The sequence below is a fragment of the Tursiops truncatus genome, chromosome 1, assembly GCF_011762595.2.
Source record: "Tursiops truncatus isolate mTurTru1 chromosome 1, mTurTru1.mat.Y, whole genome shotgun sequence".
In the NCBI taxonomy this organism is placed as follows: Eukaryota; Metazoa; Chordata; class Mammalia; order Artiodactyla; family Delphinidae; genus Tursiops; species Tursiops truncatus.
The window spans coordinates 169,071,467-169,092,884 of NC_047034.1; the positions used below are offsets into that span (position 1 = coordinate 169,071,467).

At 47.2% G+C, this 21,418-nt stretch overlaps 1 protein-coding gene across 3 annotated transcripts in view; it reads left to right on the forward strand.

Annotated features, from left to right (window-relative positions):
- CAPZB (capping actin protein of muscle Z-line subunit beta) overlaps positions 1-21,418 on the forward strand; it is a 136,603-nt gene that overhangs the window by 41,535 nt on the left and 73,650 nt on the right. For all 3 annotated transcript variants that reach the window (XM_019918852.3, XM_033842182.2, XM_033842186.2), the window contains exon 2: positions 20,267-20,356. In XM_019918852.3, the coding sequence (XP_019774411.1) occupies positions 20,267-20,356 (90 nt within the window). The remainder of the gene's footprint in view (positions 1-20,266; positions 20,357-21,418) is intronic.

Below are 21,418 nucleotides of genomic sequence, written 5' to 3' on the forward strand. Positions count from 1 at the left end.
TGGTGAGGGGTCCCAGAACTGTGTCACATGCAGGGCACAGGCAGACCCAGGAGTGTGTGGCCAGGTGAGGAAGGGTGTGATGATTTGCTTCAGGGGTTTGAGGGGATGTTGCTTGGCCAAGAACTTGTACATCTTTGGATGGCCCTAGAGGACAGAAGGATGGACAGCGGGTGCGTTGCAGATGTTCATCCAGTGCCGTGTGGAAACAGGCTGCCTTGGAACGTGGGGAGTTTTCCCCCTCTGGTGACGGTCAAGCAGAGGCTAAGAGACCCAGTCCTTTAGGGATTTCCTAAGGGGGTCACTAACACTCTGAAATAATGGATTCTTTTAGAACAAAAGACCTTTAACTCAAAGACTTTACTAGTTGATACCGTCTTTTCCCATGTTAATGCGAATGTGCACGGTTACGTTCTACAGGGAGGAGGTGGTGGTTAAGACTTGTATTTCTGTAACGTAGAACATTTACGTGAAGCGGGTGGTTTCGTACTTTATCTCGCCTTTCCACTGTGGGAGCTTTGCGAATACTTCCAAGGGGCATGTTGTTTCCTGTCTCTCTGATGGGCTCGCCTCTCATCCAGCGTGTGCCACCACGCTCCATACCTCCTTGGACTTCTGTGGTCTTGGGTGGAACCCACTGGTTTTTACATCCTGCAAGAAAGAATCCTGGCCGATGAGGAAATCTGTTTTCCATCACTGATTGGAAATGGATTCCTACCCCTGCCCCCTTGCTCTGGATTTAATCTTCCTATGAGAATCGGCTAAGCCATTTCCCCCCATCACAGGACATCCCAGCACTGACCAGTGGCCTGCCGTTGGTTGCAAGGGAAGCCAGAAGGAGGGTGGGCAGCCCTTGCTGGTGACCTTGAAGGCTGCTCAGGGCCTGTCAGCCTCTGGTGGGGACCTGTCTGTGTACTGACTTCTTTGAACAGCTCAGTGTGTCTGAGAGCTGAGATCCTATCCTGGGCTCTCCCCGGCCCCCTTGCTCCTGTGCTGAGGCTCACTAGGGAAGCCGCACAGGGAAACGGAAGAGGTAGGGCAGATCTGGTCTGGGTTCTGGTTCCGCGTGTTAAGCTTGGACGGGGCCCCGGATTCTGCAGAGGGCACGGGAAGCCTCTGGGATCATCTCCCAGAGCACCTCAGTGCTGAGACCTTGGGAAAACCTCCTCTTTCACTCAGCATGCTCTGGGTTTCCATAAGTTTCCTTCCTGATTGAATTTTCTCATTAAAACCCGCATTCCCTAAGCTGTCGGGCAGCAGTACACTTTTGAGGTGGAGGAAGAGTGGCCGGCTCTCGTTTCTTTTCTTTTCTCCCCCACCTTTCCTGAGGTCTCACTGAAGCACTCTCAGCGGCACATATGTAAAGTGTGCACAATTTGATCGTTTCTAGTTGTTTTATGATAACATGTAACATCTGCCGCCCTGCACTCCCCTTCCTCCTGCGTCTGGTCCTGCACTCCCTAGCTTTCCAGGCTCTTAAGAAGCAGCGATCCAGCTGGCAGAGCTGGAACAAGTGTTTCCGTAAGCATTCCCACGATCCTTGAAGTGAGGAGCGTGACCTCGGAACCATGTGCCGGGTCCCCTCCCCTGATGGAGGAGGAGGTGGGAGGTAAGAACAATACTTGGATGGATGGATCCCTGTCTGGGCACAGCCGGAAAGCTGAGCATTCGTAGGCCATCCAACCACTGGCGTTCTCCTGGGATTCAAGGGTTAGAGGGGAAAGTGAATTGATTTCTACCTTCACGTGAGAGGCAGGAGCCAACAAAACAGCCCCCTTTGCTTTTGTAAAAAGCTCTGCAACGGTGCCTCCCATTCGTTTTGGTCACAGAACTTATGAGCTAAGTATAAGAAAATTGGCAAAGTACAGCAAAGATGTTTTCTCTTTGTGTCATGAAGCTCTCCCGTTGCTGAGTTGAGGCTTACTTTGCTGAGGTCCCTGGTAAACAGTTTATTCGGTTTCCCTGGGCTGGTGGGAACATGGGGAGAATGCCTTCCTAGCTTTGGAAACCTAGGAGGGTGTCTTGCTGTGACAGGACCGCGGACGAGTTTCACTGCCCATTGTGTTTTGTTTCTAAATCGCTTTTCCAGTTGCAGATTCTCCATTTCATATCAGGCCTTTCAGACTGTGCAGAAGGGGTGTGAGCGTCTTAGGCCGGCTGACTTTGCAGTCTGTATTTATTCCTGTGACCCAGAGACAGGAAGTAATTGACGTTACCGTTTATTTCCTTTATTGGAAATTAGCAAGCATCCCACTCAAAAACTTATTTAGGAAAGTTTGTCTCCTGGGGCTCAGTGGCGTGCTGTGTGGTTCTGACTGCAGTTTTCCTCTGTAGGTGAGGAATGTCCGAGCTGGAGGTGATTAGGGTAATAACATCCCAGCCCTTGAGCCGTTCAGCACCTTGTCCTCAGATTTCTCCCCATCCTGCCCTTAGAACACATTGAGAGGGCCTCTGGCCTGAGGCAGAGGGACATTTCTTATATTCATGGAAGACCCTATTACTCAGGGAAGGTTCCAAATTACAAGACTGCTTTTTAAATTTATTTATTTATTTATTTTTAGCTGCGTTGGGTCTTTGTTGCTGTGCGCAGACTTTCTCTAGTTGCGGTGAGCGGGGGCTACTCTTCGTTGCGGTGCGTGGGCTTCTCATTGTGGTGGCTTCTCTTGCCGCAGAGCACGGCCTCTAGGCACGCGGGCTCGGTGGTTGTGGCTCGCGGGCTCTAGAGTGCAGGCTCAGTGGTTGTGGCGCACGGGCTTAGTTGCTCCGTGGAATGTGGGATCTTCCCGGACCAGGGCTCGAACCTGTGTCCCCTGCATTGGCAGGCGGATTCCTAACCACTGCGCCACCAGGGAAGTCCCAAGATTGCTTTTAATGAAAGCAGTCAGTCAGTGGATTTCTGTATCTGGATGAGGTTACAGTTTTGTCTCCTATGGAACAGAAAAACACTATTCTGAGAAACTGAGTGTCCAGATTCATAAAGAATTATCATGTAAGCCATCCTTGAACTTTGGCTCTGTAGACGTGCATGTGGAAGTAGACTCAGCCCAAATCACCGAGCCTGGTCTAGCCCTCCTTTGATCAAACCACCAACCCGTCAGGCTCTGTGGGCCCAAGAACTCGCTGGTGCCGTGCCTGGATGCACACAGCCCAGCCCTGTTTTCTAGAGTTTGGCAGAAGGCCAGAGAAGCCTTTATTTTGAAATTTTAGGTTATATCCTTCTACCTTTTTCCCCTTCCTCTTCTCTGTTGACTTAACATGTAAAATGTATGCAGTGACTATGTCCCAGGTATGTGCTAAGTGCTCTATGAGCATGAATCCCACTTGATCTTTAAAATAACGCTATGAAGCATGTGCTGTTTAATTACCCTTTTTTGTTGTTGTTTTTTTTTTTTTTTTTGCGGTACGCGGGCCTCTCACTGTTGTGGCCTCTCCTGTCGCGAGCACAGGCTCCGGACGTGCAGACTCAGCGGTCATGGCTCACGGGCCCAGCCGCTCCACAGCATGTGGGATCTTCCCGGACCGGGGCATCAACCCGTGTCCCCTGCATTGGCAGGCGGACTCTCAATCACTGCGCCACCAGGGAAGCCCTAATTACCCTTGTTTTACAGATGGGGAGACCTGAGGCTCAGAAGAGGTTAGTCACTTGTCCAGGGTCACACTGCTAGAACCTGGCAGAGTCAGGATTTGAATGCAGACCTCTCTCTCAAACCTGTACTGTTAACTAGAGAGCTGTCCCTCCCTTGCTGCTCAGCTGTGCAAAAATGTATGTTAAGTTCCTCTTCCTTTGGAGCCTCGAAAACAAAGAGGTGGCTTCTGTGCTCCTTAGGATGAGAAGGGAGCATGGTGGCAGCAGGTGGCCTGGCTGCCGGCAGTACGGGGTAGGCTTTGGGGTCAGACCTGCCTTTGAAGCCCAGCCCCACTGCCATTACCTGTGGAACCTCACGGTGTTGCAGTTTCTGCATCTGAGAATAACACTAGGACTTACCTCCTGGGACTCTGTTTGTAAGATGAGGTGAGACAGTGGCATATAAAGCACTTAGAGCAGTGTTTTAATACGTTTTAGCTATTGTTTTTATTAATGCCTTCTGAGCCCTTAAGTCCGAGCCTGCCATGGAGTAACCGCCCAGCGACAGGCGTTGTTGGCAGTGGTTGTAGTGTTGCTGGCAGGGCCTGCTTTGGATGGTAGAGGGAAAGGTGGTCCTCGTAGTGCTGTGCAGTGTTTGAGCTTAGTCTCTGGTTTTCAGAAAGGTATCTTGGGATTGGAACTTGTTGCTTCCCTTTCTTTAATTATTTTGCTCACTGAAGGACTTTAAGCTCCTTACTCAGCCACCAACTTTCTTGAGACGTAGCACTCGACGTTTAGTTAAGGATGGAAGGAAAGAAGGTTTTGAGCTTGTGAAAAATGTCTTGTTGGCAAGATGTTCTCTAAGGAAACTTGTCTGTTGAGAGAGGAATGGTGTTTTCACTCATAAAGATCGGTTTCCTCTGGCTCAAAAGAGCGAAAAAGGAGCGGCCGGGCCCAGTTTGATTTTTCAGGCTCTTGTTCCATGGCTACCCACTTGCATGCCTTCAGGTGATGTTAACCACAGAAGTGGGGGGAGCGGGGTGTGTGTGTGTGTGTGTGTGTGTGTGTGTGTGTGAGTGAATGCCATGGGGGAATGTTAGAGTCCTGTGCCCTCTGAAACTAAACTCTGTGGAAGAGGATGGTGATAGTACCTATTGTTTAATTGAGCACTTAATATGTTTCAGAAACTCTACTAGTTTCTTCACACATACTTTATGATATTGTCCTGAAAACAACGCTGCAAGATAGGTATTATTGTTAGTTTCATTTAACAGATGAGGGAAATGAGGCTCTGGAAAGTGAAGGACTTTTCCAGACCTCCATTGCTAGGAGGTGGCAGTGAAGGATTTAAACCCTTGTCTGTCTGACTTCCAAGGTCCTTTTTGCCACTCACAGCCCAGCAAGGGGGTCTGTCTTAGGTCTTAGATATCGAGGCCGGAAGGACCTCGCTTTTAGGCATCTCCCTGCCTGGTGGGTCCTGACACCTGGAAGTTTTGTAACAGGTCTTAGGTTAAATTTACAAATTTATCACAGACTGGTAAAATGTTGCCTTGTCCTTCACTGTCACCAAAGGCTATGAAGGCTTTGGGGATGTATTTGGAGGTGCCAGAGGGCCCAGCATTATTGCGGGAACTCCCTTGTACTGTGATGTGCTGTGCCCGTGGTTGATAGTGTAGAGTGTGACCCTGTAAGAAGGAGCTGCCCTTGAGCTGGGTAGGGCAGGCAGGGATTTGGGGGGTTTCCACGTTGATTCGCACTGGCATCTGATATAAGAGCTCAGGAACCCAGGGAAGAAATGGGCCAGCTGCTTTGGTTGACGCGTAAACACTGTGTTCTTCTTTTCCTCAAACCTCCCTTTGGATATAAGTTAAAAGGCAGGGGCTTCCCTGGTGGCGCAGTGGTTGAGAGTCCGCCTGCCGATGCAGGGGACACGGGTTCGTGCCCCGGTCTGGGAAGATCCCACATGCCACGGAGACTAGGCCTGTGAGCCATGGCCGCTGAGCCTGGGCGTCCGGAGCCTGTGCTCCGCAACGGGAGAGGCCACAACAGTGAGAGGCCCGCGTACCGCAAAAAAAAAAAAGAAGAAGAAAAAAAGAAAGAAAGGCAGCACTGCCCTCTTGCAGATGAAATACTTAGGTTGATGGAGGCTTTGTCTCCTCCAAATCCCTTAAATCTTGCTGCTTTCCCATCATGACTTGTCCATTTGTGCTGTTTGCAGTTTGGACCCAGGTTCTCCCCCACACCTCTAGAAGCCATGTGCATCGTGTTATTGGCGGAAACCCGTGGCCAAATGTTACGGATTTCATCCAGGCCATCTTATAACTCAGCTTGGGGGAAGGTTTACGTGAATTGGCTGCTTCTGCTCTGAGAAAGGGAGGATACTTTTCTCAGCCTTCGTCAATGAACATGTGGATGATGTTTTTTCCAAAAAAAAAAAAATTCTTTAACTCTTCTTTGGAATATAGGGACACTCTGCTTTAATCATCTTTGACTTTGGTGAAAGGCTTCTTGAATTTCTTGTGCCATTGAGGTAGAAGTGGCATGCACGACATCCATTGAAGACGTCTCAGGATCTCCCCTACTTCTTCTGTGTACAAAGTGGAGGGATTAGTCTCTTGTTACATGAAGCCAGCCAGGGTCCTGCAGAGGCAGCAGCTATAGACATCTGTGAAACATCGATGATCAGACAATAGGTAATGGCACCTTGCAGATCTTCTGAAGGGGTCCAGGAAACCATCAACCAGAGAAACTCTCTGAAAAAGCCTCTACCGTTCTTGAGAAATCCACCCGTCAGTCATAGTGTTTGTGAGAATAGAGTCTGTGATGCAGGGGGACAGGCGATTTCAGAATTTGGTAGGAGGTAGAACTGTCCATAATTTGCCCAACCTGGAAGAAGAGACTTCCTGCCCCTGTCTGATTTTGTGAGCTAGCAAGTTGTTCTCCAAGTCATTTGAAATTAATTTTCTTTTAGTTTGGGTGGGTTAACATTCTCTAGAGATTGTTTGGTCACAGGAAGCAAAACATGTTTTGTTCTGTATCCTCTGTTATTCAGTGCCCAGGATCTAGGACAAGTCATTTAACCTTCTGAGCCTTGGTTTATTTATCTGTAAAGCTGGGGTAATAGTGCCCATCTCAAGGAGCTGTTGTGATGCTTGCCCAAAAGCCACACATGCAGTGTCTGGTCCACAGTCGGCCCAGAAAGCAAGCTAGAGAAAAGAAAATGTTATTAAGAAAATCGTAAGGAGAAGAAAATACACTTACAGTACAAAATGTGTATTTATTGAAAAAAATCTGTGTATAAGTGGACTCACACAGTTCAAACCCATATCGTTCACGGGTCAACTGTGTAAGTATTCTTGATGATGCCATTGTTAATTCTAATATACAGTTTTATTTTAAATTGTATTTTTTTAAAAAGTAAATCCAGTCCCATTCTTCACTTTTGACTTACAGTTAAACTGTAAGCAGATGGAAAGCGCTACACTGTATAATAAATAGATTTGTTTTCTGGTCCTGGCTCATGTTTAGTTATACGGTAAGTTTTAATTAGTTATGGATAAGTCTGGGCCTCAGTTTTCCTCATTAAAGAAAAAAAAAAGAGGACTTCCCTGGTGGCGCAGTGGTTAAGAATCCACGTGCCAATGCAGGGGACACGGGTATGAGCCCTGGTCCGGGAAGATCCCACATGCCGCGGAGCAACTAAGCCCACGAGCCGCAACTACTGAGCCCACACACTGCAACTACTGAAGCCCGTATGCCTAGAGCCCGCGCACCGCAACAAAGAGTAGCCCCCACTCGCTGCAACTAGAGAAAGCCCTCACGCAGCAACGAAGACCCAATGCAGCCAAAACAAATAAACAAATTTTTTTTTAAAAGTTGCCAATTAGATGGTTTCTAAGATCCCCTTCAGCTTAACATTTCTGTGATTCTGTTTTAAAATCTGGAGAGGTAGAGAGGAGCACACCCAAGATAAAATGCTCCAGTTCACCCAGCTGGCCTGTTAGCAGAGCCAGGAAGAGTACGTGAGAAATCTGGCAGACGGAGATCCATCCGGAGCCGTGGATGTGTCCGCTGTCATCTCACCGGGGGTGTTTCCCCGGGTAGACTCGTCACCGCCGCTTTGTATGGCAGAGTCATAAAGAGCAGGCGGCGCTTGCCTTCAGGTTGGTGCTGATTGGGAACCGAGTTTCCATCCATAGAACGGGTCATCAAGCTTTCTGAGGTACTGGCGGGGCTCGATAGAGGTGGAGGATGCCGGAGGGAAGGGGCATCTCTCTGCTCCCAGGGGAGGTAGAAGACCCCAAAATACACTGCTCACCTTGCTCCGAGCAGTGACTGCTTGAGCGGTTAGAATGTGCTTGCACCGTTGTGCCTCCTTCGGGACCCCGGTTGGCTCACTCCTCGTTGAGCGTTTTCGCCGTTCCACCAAACTCACCAGGTAAACTTTGTCCCTGCAGAGAAGCCATTCCTGGTTCTGCAGTTACAGATTTGGGGAATGTAAACATTGAATCAGTTATCTGAAACCGTTTTTCATCCTCAGCCCGTAGCAGAGATAGAGCTCCACCTCCTGAGTGATTCATTTTGGATCCTCCACTCCCTGAAGGGACGTGTAAGGGAAAAATCAGCGGATGGCTGTTGTAGTGTTTGACACGGAGCCTGAATGTAGGTTGCTAAGTTTTGCTCCAGAATAAATATATCTTGGAAATTCTCATTGCTTGATGGGCAGTCAAGGTAATTTTGGGGTCTCTGCTAGGACTGTCCCATTTGTACGTTTCTGATGGCCTCAGCTGGGCTTGGGAACACCGGTAACTAGGGAGAAGGCAAAATGGCGGGAATATTTCTTGGTGCCATTCTGGACTGGAGAGATGGGTCAGAGGACTTTGGAAAGAAGGCCAAACAAGGAGAGGATAGTACAGAACAGAAAAACAGCGGGCAGAGGATCTTTTGTGGGTGAATATGGACTTTGGGCAGCTCTTACTACTGTTTTCTGCCCAGGAGTTCTGTCCCTTCTCCCACTCTGGTTGTAGGGGAGCCGTGCACTCCTCGTAAACAGGGCGCGGTTGCTGTGAGTGGGGGAGAGTTGCGGCGTCTGCTCTCCTTTGCTGGTGCTTTAATGACTTGGAAACTGAAATAACACTCCGCCAGCCTTTCTAGAGACTCCTGGCAGCCTAAATGGAAAACTTGTGTCAAATGAGCAAAAAATCAGGGAGGAAAGGGCCCTTGAGCACCCAAAAACTATTATGTTAAAGTCCTAGCAGGTACGCCATGTGCTTCACATCCTGGGAGAGTTCCCAGCGCTTGTAGAGGACGCACTGTGGGGATGCCCTCGAGGGTCAGAAGCTGCGCCACACACGTCACCTCATTCCCAGCGGCCCCGCAGGGTGGAGCATTGTTAGGCCCATGTTTTAAGGTTTGAAAAACTGAAGCTCCAGGGGATTAAGTGATGACTTGCTTACTTCCACCCTGCAGGTTAAGTGGAAGAATAGGAACTTTTATTATTGGATCACGTCTGTGCCTTTACAGGCTTAGACTTCTTTGAGAAAAGGACGAAAGCTGTGGGCCCTTAACCTTGAAACACACACACACACCCCTACACTGTCAAGGTGCTCACAAACTGTGGGACTATGACTCTGGACCCCAATTTATGAATCTGTGATTTATTCCTTCTCTCAAAGTTGGAGTTTTTCCCGTGTTCTTTTGTTTCTTTTTGTTTTTAACAAATAGGCTTCTAATTTCCTAACCCATAGCAGATTAGATGAGGGAGTGTAGCTGATGGCCCGTCCAAGAGGTAGAAAAATTTAAAACACAGACACAGGGCCATGTTCCAGGAATGGGCACTCCTAACGGTGTCCTTGGCCAGTGAAAAGTGGTATGACTGTGTTCATTGCATTGTCCTCTGTGTAAAAACATGGACCTTATAATACATTTAAGAGGGAGTCCCATCTTTTAGGATTAATAGAAAGTTGGTACATTTGTGCCTCAGTATATCCACGGGGGATTGGTTCCAGGACCCTCTGCAGAGACCAAAATCCAAGGACACTCAAGTCCCTTATATAAAATGTCATAGAACAATGATTACAGTCGGCCCTCTGTATCCGAGGGTTTCGCATCCCTGGAGACAGAGGGCCAGCTGTGCTTTGCTTATCTGGAAGAGGTCACTGGGAGGAGTGCCCTGTGCCTCTGTGATAATGGGATAGCTCTAAATATAGAGTAGGAGGGTGCAGTCCTTCTTTCTTGCATCTTTTTCTGGCTGTCTTCTTCCCTGGGTCACGAGCTCCTGGAGGGCAGGGACCACATCTCAGTAGTTCAGCTCTGTGTGCCCAGTGCCTCCATGTCACCCAGCAGTTGACTGAATCGAGTGGAAAGATGGCATGGGTGTAGCAGCAACCTCTCATCATGACACAGGATCAAGTGCTGATTCTGCCACTGACGGTGACCCTGCGCAACTTGCTCTGACCCTCATTAGCTGTCTGTAAAATGATGGGGCAGGGCTTAGATAAACTGGAAAACTATATCTGGACCTAAATTTCTGTGATCTGGCAGATTTTTTTTTTTTTTGACCCAGAATTTTATTGTGTCAACAACCTGGTTTTCTTTTCTTTCTTTCTTTCTTTTTTTTTTTTTTTTTTGGCCATGCCATGCAGCTTGCAGGATCTTAGTTCCCCGACCAGGGATTGAACCAGGGCCCGTGGCGGTGAAAATGCTGAGTCCTAACCACTGGACAGCCAGGGAACTCCCCTGGCAGAATTTTTTTTTTTAAAGCAGAGACTCGTAAAGTGATTGTTTTCACAGTGCTCAAAACCACATTAACCCAAGGCACTGAATTAATTCACCTTGAAATGGTTAATTTTATGTTGAAGATGACCTTGGCCCAGCTGTGATGATATACAGGGGACCCCAAAAGGTAAAAGGAGGCTTGATCTGCCAACTGGGCTTTCACTGTGGTTTTGATTAACTTGGTATAGGGTTTGGATTTTCCCATGGGAAGGAAAGTCATCCCAAGGGAACGCTTGTGTTTGTGTTTGGTGAGCCATCAGCCTCCATGTGCTGCTGTCATCGCTGTGTCCCTTCCAGAAGATTCAACCAGAGGGCACTCAGTCAGTGGAAGAAGCACTTATCTTTTTATTCATCCAAACTGTGCAGTTTCCAGAGTGACCTACAGATGAGTGGTTGGCTGGGCTGGCCTGTGCATCTTCCCCACGTGGCCCCCAGGACAAGCTTTTCCTGAGCCACATGGCAGAAAACAGATTCAACTGTCAAACAAAGTTGCTTGTTGGGCCACAGATTATACAAGACAAACCATGGTTAGATTAGACTCCATAAATTTGTGATAAATCAGCCTGGGCTCCAGTGAAGTTTACCTTTGTGTTGTCTGTGAAGTATTTTCTAAGCCTCTTGGGAATGTAAACGAGTGAAGGTCTTGATGAATTTAAGAACAAACTGTGAAGGCCTCAAAGCTTTGGTTGGTTGTTTATGTATAGACAGATGCTATGATCTGGGGACTTCCCTGGTGGCTAAGTATCTGCCTGCCAATGCAGAGGACACGGGTTCGAGCCCTGGTCCGGGAAGATCCCACATGCTGCGGAGCAGCTAAGCCCGTGCGCCACAACTACTGAGCCTGCGCTCTAGAGTCCATGTGCCTAGAGCCCGTGCTCTGCAACAAGAGAAGCCACCACAATGAGAAGCCCGCGCACCGCAACAAAGAGTAGCCCCGGCTTGCTGCAACTAGAGAAAGCCCGTGCACAGCAACGAAGACCCAACACAGCCAAAAATATAAATAAATAAATAAATAATTTTTTAAAAAAAAAGTACTGATCTGCCTCAGCCAGTCACTGGAGCAGGCCACGTAGGACTTATGCTCGGAAAGCCAAGCGGTTTGAGTTACTGCTTGTCCTTGAAATTACAAACATACACATACCAGCGAGGCTGTAGCATCATCCTCTAGCAGGTGGTCCCCACTGGAAAACTTAGTCATCTCAGACTTCTCGTTTCTAGTAGGTACCCTTGGCTTGTCTGTCCTGCCTCTTAGAGTCTTCGACCCTCCCGTGCTCTCCAGCCCTACAGCCAGAGCCCTGGTTGCTTTGGAGGCCCCTCTTCTGACCCTCTTGCCCCCAGTCCCGTCTCTGGTCAGACTGCGTCCCCACAGTCACCAGAGGCATCCTTCTGTATCTGTTACTATTGCATCTAACAAAGTCACTCCAAAACCTAGTGAGTTAAACAGTAATCCTCACATTATGCATCTCCAGTGGTTTTGGGGGCCAGAAACTCAGGAGAGCCTTGGCTGGGTGGTTTGGCCTGGGGTCCCGTGCTGTTGCAGTCAGACAGCTGACGCTGGAGCAGGGGGCTGGCCGGGCGGCTCACTTGAGAGTCACAGGGTCTCTTCACGTGGCTTTCCTACCTGGGCTCCGTAGCTCTTCCTTACAGCAAGGCCGCCTCAGGGCAGTTGTTGCGCTGTTTACATCGCCGCTTGGGGCTTCAGGCGTGGGTGTTCACCAAGCAAGGTGGAAGATGATGCTCTTTTCTGGCTCAGAAGTGACAGAGGTGAATCCTGCGTTGAATTCTGTGTTGATAAAAGCAGTCACAAAACTCTCCCCATTCCTAGGGGAGGGGACGCGGACTCCACCTCTCAGTGGAGGAATGACAGTCACATTATAACGGGGCGAGGGGGTGAGAGCTTGCTAAGGCCGTTTTTTGGGAACTGTAATCCGCTTCACCTTCTACGACACGACAGTATTCCTCTCAGTCCTCTGTGGGAAAATCTTCCGGGGCTCCTAATCCCTTCTGGAGAAGCACGTTTTAAAGTTTTAAAGGCCACACAAGCTGTACCTATAAAGTCGACAAACGCAAGACGGCTGGGAGCACCAAGGCTTTGTCCCCAGGCCTTGGAGCTCCGCGGAGCCCGGAGCCTGCTGAGGACGCCACTGCCCTCAGAGGGAGGGTTTGGCTGTAACCTAGCCTTGCTGTGGGCCCGGGACCAGGGCCACACCCCACTGCGTTGCCTTCCTCCAAGCGCGCCTCGGCTCTCCTGACCTCTCCTCGTCTCACTGCGCCTGCTGCCTCCGTGTCTGCCCGGGGCACCCCTGCTTAGCCCGTGATAACCGGTGCGTGTACCCCTCTTCTGAGGCATCTTTTGCAGTTCCCTGTACCACTCATATGGACCTTTGTGAAACATTTTTCATTTTTGTGGATTGGTGTGTTTATTGTATTAAGCTTTTTTGAGTTTATTGCAGGTTGGGACATGTCCTGTTCTCTGCATCCCCACCTGGGGACTGAATAGCTGTTGTTAGGTGATGATTTCCAAATTAGTCTCTGCCTTTTTAGTTCATTGAGTAGGCCAAGTTTCACAGTTCTGCAAATTGCTGGCAACACTACCCAGTGTCTGAAAATTCCTTAGTAGATTTTTTAAGCTGTAGTGTTTTATTTGATTTCTTATTCTGAAAAATTGTTCTAGTCTGTATTAACAGTTGTTTTACTTGTTGTGATTTTTAAGCAGTTTGTGTGTTTCTTCCAGTCATGTGAAAAAGGAGCAGAAAGTGAAACATTCCCCAGCTCAGTTTATATTCTGAAAAAACACAACCAAAAATCTAAACCAACACCTTGAAGCCTCACCAGCTTAAAGCAGGGGAGCTGTCCCCTCCGTATTCTGACATCCTAACGAGGACTCATCTTCTGTCTTTTTCTGTATAGATTTTGACTACACCATAAGTTCCTGGAGACAGGGACTTCGTTATGTTAACCATTCAGCGTCAAAAACAGTGCTTGTTACCTAGGAAACCCTCAAATAATTATTGAATGACTAATTGAATGGGCAGAGAATTATGGAGAGTGAAGTGAAATGGTCATTCTTTTCTTCCCCTAAATTTTTTTTTTTTTTTTTTTTTTTTTTGCTGTGTGCGGGCCTCTCACTGTTGTGGCCTCTCCTGCTGCGGAGCACAGGCTCCGGACGCGCAGGCTAAGCGGCCATGGCTCACGGGAGCAGCCGCTCCGCGGCATGTGGGATCTTCCCGGACCGGGGCATGAACCCGTGTCCCCTGCATTGGCAGGCGGACTCTCAACCACTGCGCCACCAGGGAAGCCCTTCCCCTAAATTTTATTTATTTATTTGGCTTCATCGGGTCTTAGTTGTGGCAGGTGGGATCTTTCATTGCAGTACCCGGGCTCTTCGTTGCAGTGTGCGGGCTTCTCTCTGATTGTGGCGTGCGAGCTCCAGAGCACATGGGTTCAGTAGTTGCAGCATGCGAGCTCTCTAGTTGAGGCACGCGAGCTCAGTAGTTGTGGCGCGACGGCTTAGTTGCCCCGCGGCATGTGGGATCTTAGTTCCCCGACCAGGGATTGAACCCTCGTCCCCTACATTGGGAGGTGGATTCTTAACCACTGGACCACCAGGGAAGTACATCATTCTTTTACTATTTACCTTTCAACGTGGAAAACGCCACCCATGGAAGGTGGAACTGGGAAAGCTCGTTTTATGAGGGAAGTGTCTAGGATCAGTTAGTGTTTCAAAGGAACCATCACGTGGAGAGCCCTTGGTCATGGGGTGGCAGTGTACAAAATAATGGAAAGCCGGGAAATCCTAGGAATATAATTGATACATGAAGAAGTGCACATCAGTGTATTGTGAGCTATGCCTCATCTCTGCAGCTTCTATGTCCCATTGCTCTAGACATCACACTTGCCTCATATGATCATATGCCTCACATGATAGGCTCTTTTGTGGATGGTTCCTTGAGGGTCAGGACTAGGTTTCATTCACTGGGCCTGATTCAGGGCCTGGCCAGTGGCCGGCACTCAAGGCTTGGTTGTTGAATTGAAACCTAGTTGTTGGCCTGCAGGGGGCTGTTGAAGGGCATGGTGGGTGTGGTGGGTGCGTCTGCGCTTAGACTGGGATACAGTGCACAGCCCACTAGAAGGACTCTTAGAGGCCCTCTCCCCAAATCCCAGACCATGAGGTTAAGTGAGCAGAGTAGCTTGCACAGACATCCCGTGACACGGCAAACTTTGGACTCTGAGCTCCTAATTCCCAGTTTCTGTCCTTGTTTGCTCTTGCTTGTATTTTTTTCTATTACCTTTAAAAAATATTAAGTGAAGTGAAACTGTGACAGTGAAACAGAGAGCTCAGAAATAAACCCATGCATATATGATCAGTTAATTTATGACAGAGGAGGCAAGAATATACAGTGGGGAAAGGACAGTCTCCTCAATAAATGGTGTTGGGAAAATTGGACAGCTACATGCAAAAGAATGAAACTGGACCCCAGTCTTACACAATACACAAATATCAACTCAAAAATATTTAGATCCTTGATAACTATAAAGGAACATATTAACATATATGTAAGTTTAAGCAACATGATATTATGAACATCCTTGAATCCATTATTCTGTGCAAGACTTAGATGAATAGCAACTTTCGTCTTCCCCTAGTGGCTTCTTGCCTTATAACTATTCTTCTCACTCTTCTGAATTTTGTATTTAACATTCTCTTGTCTTAGCTAATAAGAAAGAAAGCCTTACTATATTGGTTTAAAATACAGACATACACACACACACACACGCACACTGTGTGTGTGTGTGTGTGTGTGTGTGTGTGTGTGTGTGTGTGTGTCTAAATAACAGTTCAGGATTGCTGGCTTTTGAGCATCCTAGGTCCTAACCCTTGGACTTGCTTCCCCTCCCCCACCATCATTCTATTTCTGGGGCCACTCATGTTGTACGTAGCTGTGGACCATCCATGTTTTCTTCATTCTCTTGTGCTGTTTCCCGTTTGGGACCCTCAGGATTTGGGATGACCTCCCCCACCCCCCAAGCCAAGGGCTCCGGTTAACTCTAATTTTAACTTCTTACAAGCTGTCATTAAGCTTTCCCATGTTGCGTGGCTTATGGGAAGCTTTTAGTCATTTTCTAATTTAATGCTAGTTAGACATCCTTAGCCTTAGAAATTTGTAGTGAGTATTTCCTATTAAGATTGTTGGGATTAATGCAAAATACAAGTTAGACCATTTTGCAGTAGTATTTTAGTGCTTTCAACTCAGTCCAGTCAGAGGACTGTCCAGAAGGAAGCCTTCATGCTACCAGCACCCTTGGAGGGTGCGGCCGTGGTCAGCATATTGGGGTTGGGGGCATGTGAACAGGCTCCTTGGAAGGGTTAAAATAGTGTCTTTTCATATTGATCTTCTCTGGTCAAGTTATGACTTTTCTTTTCCTAGATAATACACTACTCAGTTTCTAGTTAATCCCTTCTGAACATCCCACTGTGTTCTGGATTAAAGGTTCAGCGTAGAATTACTTTACTGCTGGTGGGAATGGAAGATGGGACTGCCATTATGTATGCTTCCATATCGTTTTCCATGGTGGCTACACCAGTTTACCTTCCCACCAAAAGTGTAGGAGAGTCCCTTTTTCTCTACATCTTCACCAACATTTCTTGTTTCTGATCTTTTTGGTGATGGCCATTCTGACATGTGTGGGGTGTTGTATCATTGTGGTTTTGATTTTCGTTTCTCTGATGGTTGGCGGTGTTGAGCATCTTTTCATGTGCCTGTTGGCTATCTGTGTATCTTCTTGGGGGACTGTCTCTTTTTTTTTTTTTTTGATATTGAGTTGTAAAGCTAATTATATATTTTGAATATTAAAAAATGATTCAGTGTAGCTAGGCTTATATCTAAAATTTTTTTCTAGTTCTCAGGAGTATTGTTAATATCCAGTTGAGACAATTTCCAAAGACCAGCCGTTTTTAGGGTTACAGGTAGTCTGTGAGTTAGAATTATATGTAAAATGTTCTGTGCCGTTTTCTGGGGCCTTAGCTTTGACCAGAGTTTGGGAGTCTGTAGTCCCCAAAACAATCCTTTTAAACCAAGGTTTCTCCAACTTGGCTCTACTGACATTTGGGGCCAGGTTGTTGGGGTCTGTCCTGTACATCGCAGATGTTTTGAAGCATCCCTGACACCTACCCATTAGATGCCAGTAGCTGTCTTTCCAGACAGTGATGACAACCGAAAACGTCCTCATACATTCCACATGTTCCTGCGGGTTGGTGGGGAGGGTGAAATCAATCCCAGTTGAGAAACACTAATTCACACCTTTGAAAAAAAGAAAAATGACTTGATTTTTTTTAAAGCAGTTTTAGGTTCAAAGCAAAATTGAGCAGAAGGTACAGAGATTTCCCATATACTCTGTGCCCCCCACACATGCATATCAGCTCCCACTATCACACATGCATATCAGCTCCCACTATCAGCATCCCCTACGAGAGTTACAATTGATGAACCTACATTGACATGTCATAATCACTCAAAATCCATAGTTTTCATTAGGGTTCACTCTTGGTGTTGTATATTCTATGGGTCTGGACAAATTTAAAATGACACATACCCACCATTATATATAGTATTACATAGTGTAGTTTCACTGCCCTGAAAATCCTCTGTGCTGTGCCTACTGTCATCCCTCTCTCCCTTCCATCCCCTGGCAACCACTGATTTTGTTACTGTCTCTATAGTTTTGTCTTTTCCAGAATGTCATATAGCTGGATTCATATAGAGTATGTAGCCTTTTCACATTGGCTTCTCTCACTTAGTGGTAGACATTTAAGTTTCCTCCACATCTTTTCATGGTTTGATAATATTCCCTTGTCTGGATGCACCACTGTTTCTTTATCCATTCACCTACTGAAGGCATCTTGACTGTTTCCAAGTTTTGGCAGTTATGAATAAAGCTGCCATAAGCTGTTGTGGGCAGGTTTTTGTGTGGACATTAGTTTTCCTCCTTCCTCCCTCCCTCCCTCCCTCCCTCCCTCCCTCCCATCCTTCTTTACTCTGCACCAGGTCTTAATTGCGGCATGCGAACTCTTAGTTACGGCATGTGGGATCTAGGCACGTGGAATCTAGTTCCCTGACCAGGGATCGAACCCAGACGCCCTGTATTGGGAGCGTGGAGTCTTAGCCACTGGCCACCAGGGAAGTTCCTGGACGTTAGTTTTCAACTACTCTGGGTAAACACCAAGGAGCGTGATTGCTGGATTGTGTGGTAGGAGTATGCTTCGTTTTGTAAGAAACTGCCTACCCGTCTTTGGAAGCGGCCGTGCCGTTTTGCGTCCCACCAGAGTTACTGTCGCACCACCTGCCTTTCAGCTTTTGGCGATAACAATTCTGGATTTCATTCATTCTAATAGACGTGTAATGGCACCTCGTTTTAATTTGTATTTCTCTCGTGGTGTAATGTTGAGTGTCTTTTCATGTGTTTATTTGCCATCTGTATATCTTCTTTGGTGAGATGTCTGTTAAGGTCTTTGGCCCATTAGTTTACACCTTTTAAGTAGTTTGACTTGAATCATTTAGGGTTTTCTCTTCTTGCACGGCTAAGGGAGCACATAGCTGTTTATGGAGTTTGAATACCTAGCTCCAGATGAGAGCAACAGGAAAGATTTCTGGGTTGGGTCGAGTGGGGCAAATGTTATAAAATACTTACATTTTAAAAATTAAAACACGTGTTTGCACACATACACAGAAAACACTCCCAGTCCAATGTGTACTACTGCGTATTAAACAATTCACAGTTATTAGTCAGATCGTTCCAACAACCCTGTGAAGTAGATACTATTCCCATTTTATGGATTATTGACCTTAAAAATAAAACAGCCAGTTATTTTACCAGTAAAATGGATTTATTCAGGAATTGCAGAGAATTGCAATTCAGGGATGGAATAGCAAAGACTATAGGCAAGTTCAGAAAACAAAGGAGAGGAACATTATAGAGAAAAATGAAGTTGGGGTGGCGGGGTTGCTTAGAAGGAATGTCCATCAGAGGAAGGCGAGAGTTCAGGGTGGTGATGGCTTCCCATTGCCTGGGCTCGCTGCTGGATAAGGAGAAATCTTTCCTCCGGCTGGCAATACAAGGTCCCTCTCTTCCTGTTGGGGTGTGTAATTGATGCCTAGTGCTGGTGCTCGAGAGCTCCCCCTTCTGGCCTCCTGACTCCATTTTAAATGTGGTTTCCTTTATTCAGTTTCACAGGATAAATAGAGGTTCCTGGAGGTTAAGAAATTTGCCCAAGGTCCTAAGTTAATGAATGGCAGAACAGAGCACTGAATATAAGTCTCTCTAGTGTTAAATCAGTTTATCTGTGTTCTTGACCCTAGAAGTGATGTTAAAATGTCTTCCCATGTCAGCTGGCCACACCCATGTCTCCCTGGCCTTGGCTGGCATAGAAGGCACGGCACAAGTAGGGAATACCTGGTTGCTAGAATGTTTCACTAAGGAAAACAAGTGCTCTAAGGTTTCTGGAGTGTGTGTGTGTTTCTTTGCAGGGTATAGCCAGTTTGTTGTGTGTCCCAGAATAAACTGTCACTGATAACCATCTTGAGCAGGGGACAGGTTTTTTGTTTTTGTTTTCTTTTCCAAAAACAGCCTGCTGTATATGCCACATCGATTACCTGGGAGTGAAACTGCTTCCAGTTAACTTATGTGTTACGTGTTATGTCTCTGGTGTATACAAAGTGGGTCCTTGCGTCCCACAGCCTGTTTGTGGTTGAGTACCTTGAAGTGCAGATGGTTGGATTCAAAGGTTATATTTCATTACTGCCAAATGTGGCATTTCCAGGATTACCTTGTATACTTTATAAAGATTCTTAAGCGTGTTGATGTAGGGCTTTCAGAAATCCTGAGATTGGTCTGAGCAGAGCAGATTCAGGATACAAAATCAGGTAGTGCCTCTGGTTAGTTGTGTTGGGGGCTCCATGCGCCTTACTTGCACTTCTTAGTGTTGCGTCCAGTGGTCTTCATCATTTTACTGGGCCCACCTTTCCCACCTTATTTCTGGTTGCTCCTCTCAAGCCTCTGGCCTTCCTTCTGTGTTACAGCCCACTGTGCACTGAATCAATACTCTGCACCCTACCAGACGCTCTACCGGTCTCACCCCCGCTCAGTTCCTTCCTTCCTCTCTCCATTACTTATTGCATGTTTACGGTGACTGGCACGTGGTGGCTCTCAGTAAATATCTGCAGCATGAATATCAAATGAAGAGATTATCCTGAGAATGAGGGCAGTCTTTATCCTCCCGCGCCCCTGCGGCAGCACCGACCCGATTTACACATTTGTTGGTCACTTTCCCAGCGAGCGCGAGCTCTCAACTGTAGATGTTTCAGGTCTTGGTCTGTTTTGCCGGGGCCTGGCGCCTGGGAAGATGGGCCCAGCCTCAGTAGAATGACTGAAGCACTTAAACGTTTGTGCGCATCTTGCTGCTTGTTCTTTGCCTGGCTTTGTCCCTGGCTTGGAGCTCATCAGGGAACCTGGTCAGGTGACATTTCCTGACATTCATGTCCAGGTTACAGCAAAGAACAGTGCCTAACCTGCTGCTCGAGCCTGATCACTGCAGGACCAGTTGGGAGTTAATACGTTTGCCGGTCTGGAGAGCTGCTGAAGGAAGTTGATGAGGCTTTGAGACGTGGACTGAGCAAGGCAGCTTTCCAGACTCTCCAGCCCACTTCCACATGCTGAACTGTTTTTTGGATGCCTCCACTTGAGACAGACACTGCCATCCGGGAGGGACTGGCTAGTCTCCCGCCAGGAGCTGTGCCAGAGGGTCCACTGCAGACCTCTTCGGTCTCAGGGTACCTGGGCAAGCTGCAGCTGCCAGAATGCTTTTGAAAGGGGGGTTTTGGTGTTTCTACTGGCAAAGTGACCCAGACACTCCTGTTTCTCCTTTGACAGAGTGATCAGCAGCTGGACTGTGCCTTGGACTTGATGAGGCGCCTGCCTCCACAGCAGATCGAGAAAAACCTCAGCGACCTGATAGACCTGGTATGTGCCTTGTTCGTATGGTTTTCTTTGGGGCTGGGGCTCGTACTAGATTGCTTTTGTGTACCCTTTTCCACACACAATTCAGATCACACAAGAAACCTCCTCTGTCTCCAACTAGACACCACCACTGGGTTATGAGATTCCTCCAGAGAGGAGATGGCTTTCCTATGATTGTCATTCTTTCAGTGCCACCTATGTAAATCGAGCCCAAGACAGGAGCTCTAAAGTGGATACTGCCTGTCCCTTTCCCCCAGCTGCCTTCTTCACTCTTAGAAGCTTACCTTTAGGCCTAGGGAAGAAGAGGCCCCACAAATCCAGCAGGTGTTCAGCAGTGCCTGGTTCCAGGCTTTACTAGTCTCTTTGCCATTGTGGAAGTTTCTCCAGCCAAAGCAGTACAAAAATCTAGCCTCTCAAATGCTTTGGTGGCTTCACTTCTATTTTGAAATGGCATAAAACACAAAAATGGGCTTTTAAAGAGCTCATCACATCTACTTTTTAAAATATTTATTTGTTTATTCATGCATATGTATGGAATGATAGGTCTCAAAATGATGCCAGAGATTAACTGGCACCATAATATTACTTGAAAATGTTCAGAGTATTCAAAAACACCTATAAAGCTATAGTAAATAATGAAAAGAAGTAAAATAAAATCAGGCCCCAAGAGCCAGCCTAGTTAGTAGATCATTTGGCCAGTGAGTTCTGGCTCCGGGTCAGAACCTGAGCCCTCCCAGGTCATCCTCTGTTCTTTTCACTGTGTTCCCCATCTTCTTGGATGTCATTATCAATTGCCAACCATTGCTCATCAACTAGATGTCTTTTAAAATAGTAGCTTGAAAACTTGTTCATATGCTGTAGTGATACATTTAGTTCCATTGGATGCATTCAGAACAGTTTTACTAGGGGAAAACGTTACTGCGGGAGACTCATGTCATTCACAGATAAGACTCTCCGCAGCAGTCTGCGGGGTCCGTTGTGCAACTATTTGTGTATTTATAGAGACACAGACTCCCAATGAGAGGCAGCTCTTTGGACAGAGTCGAGCCTGTGGATGGAGTTGTC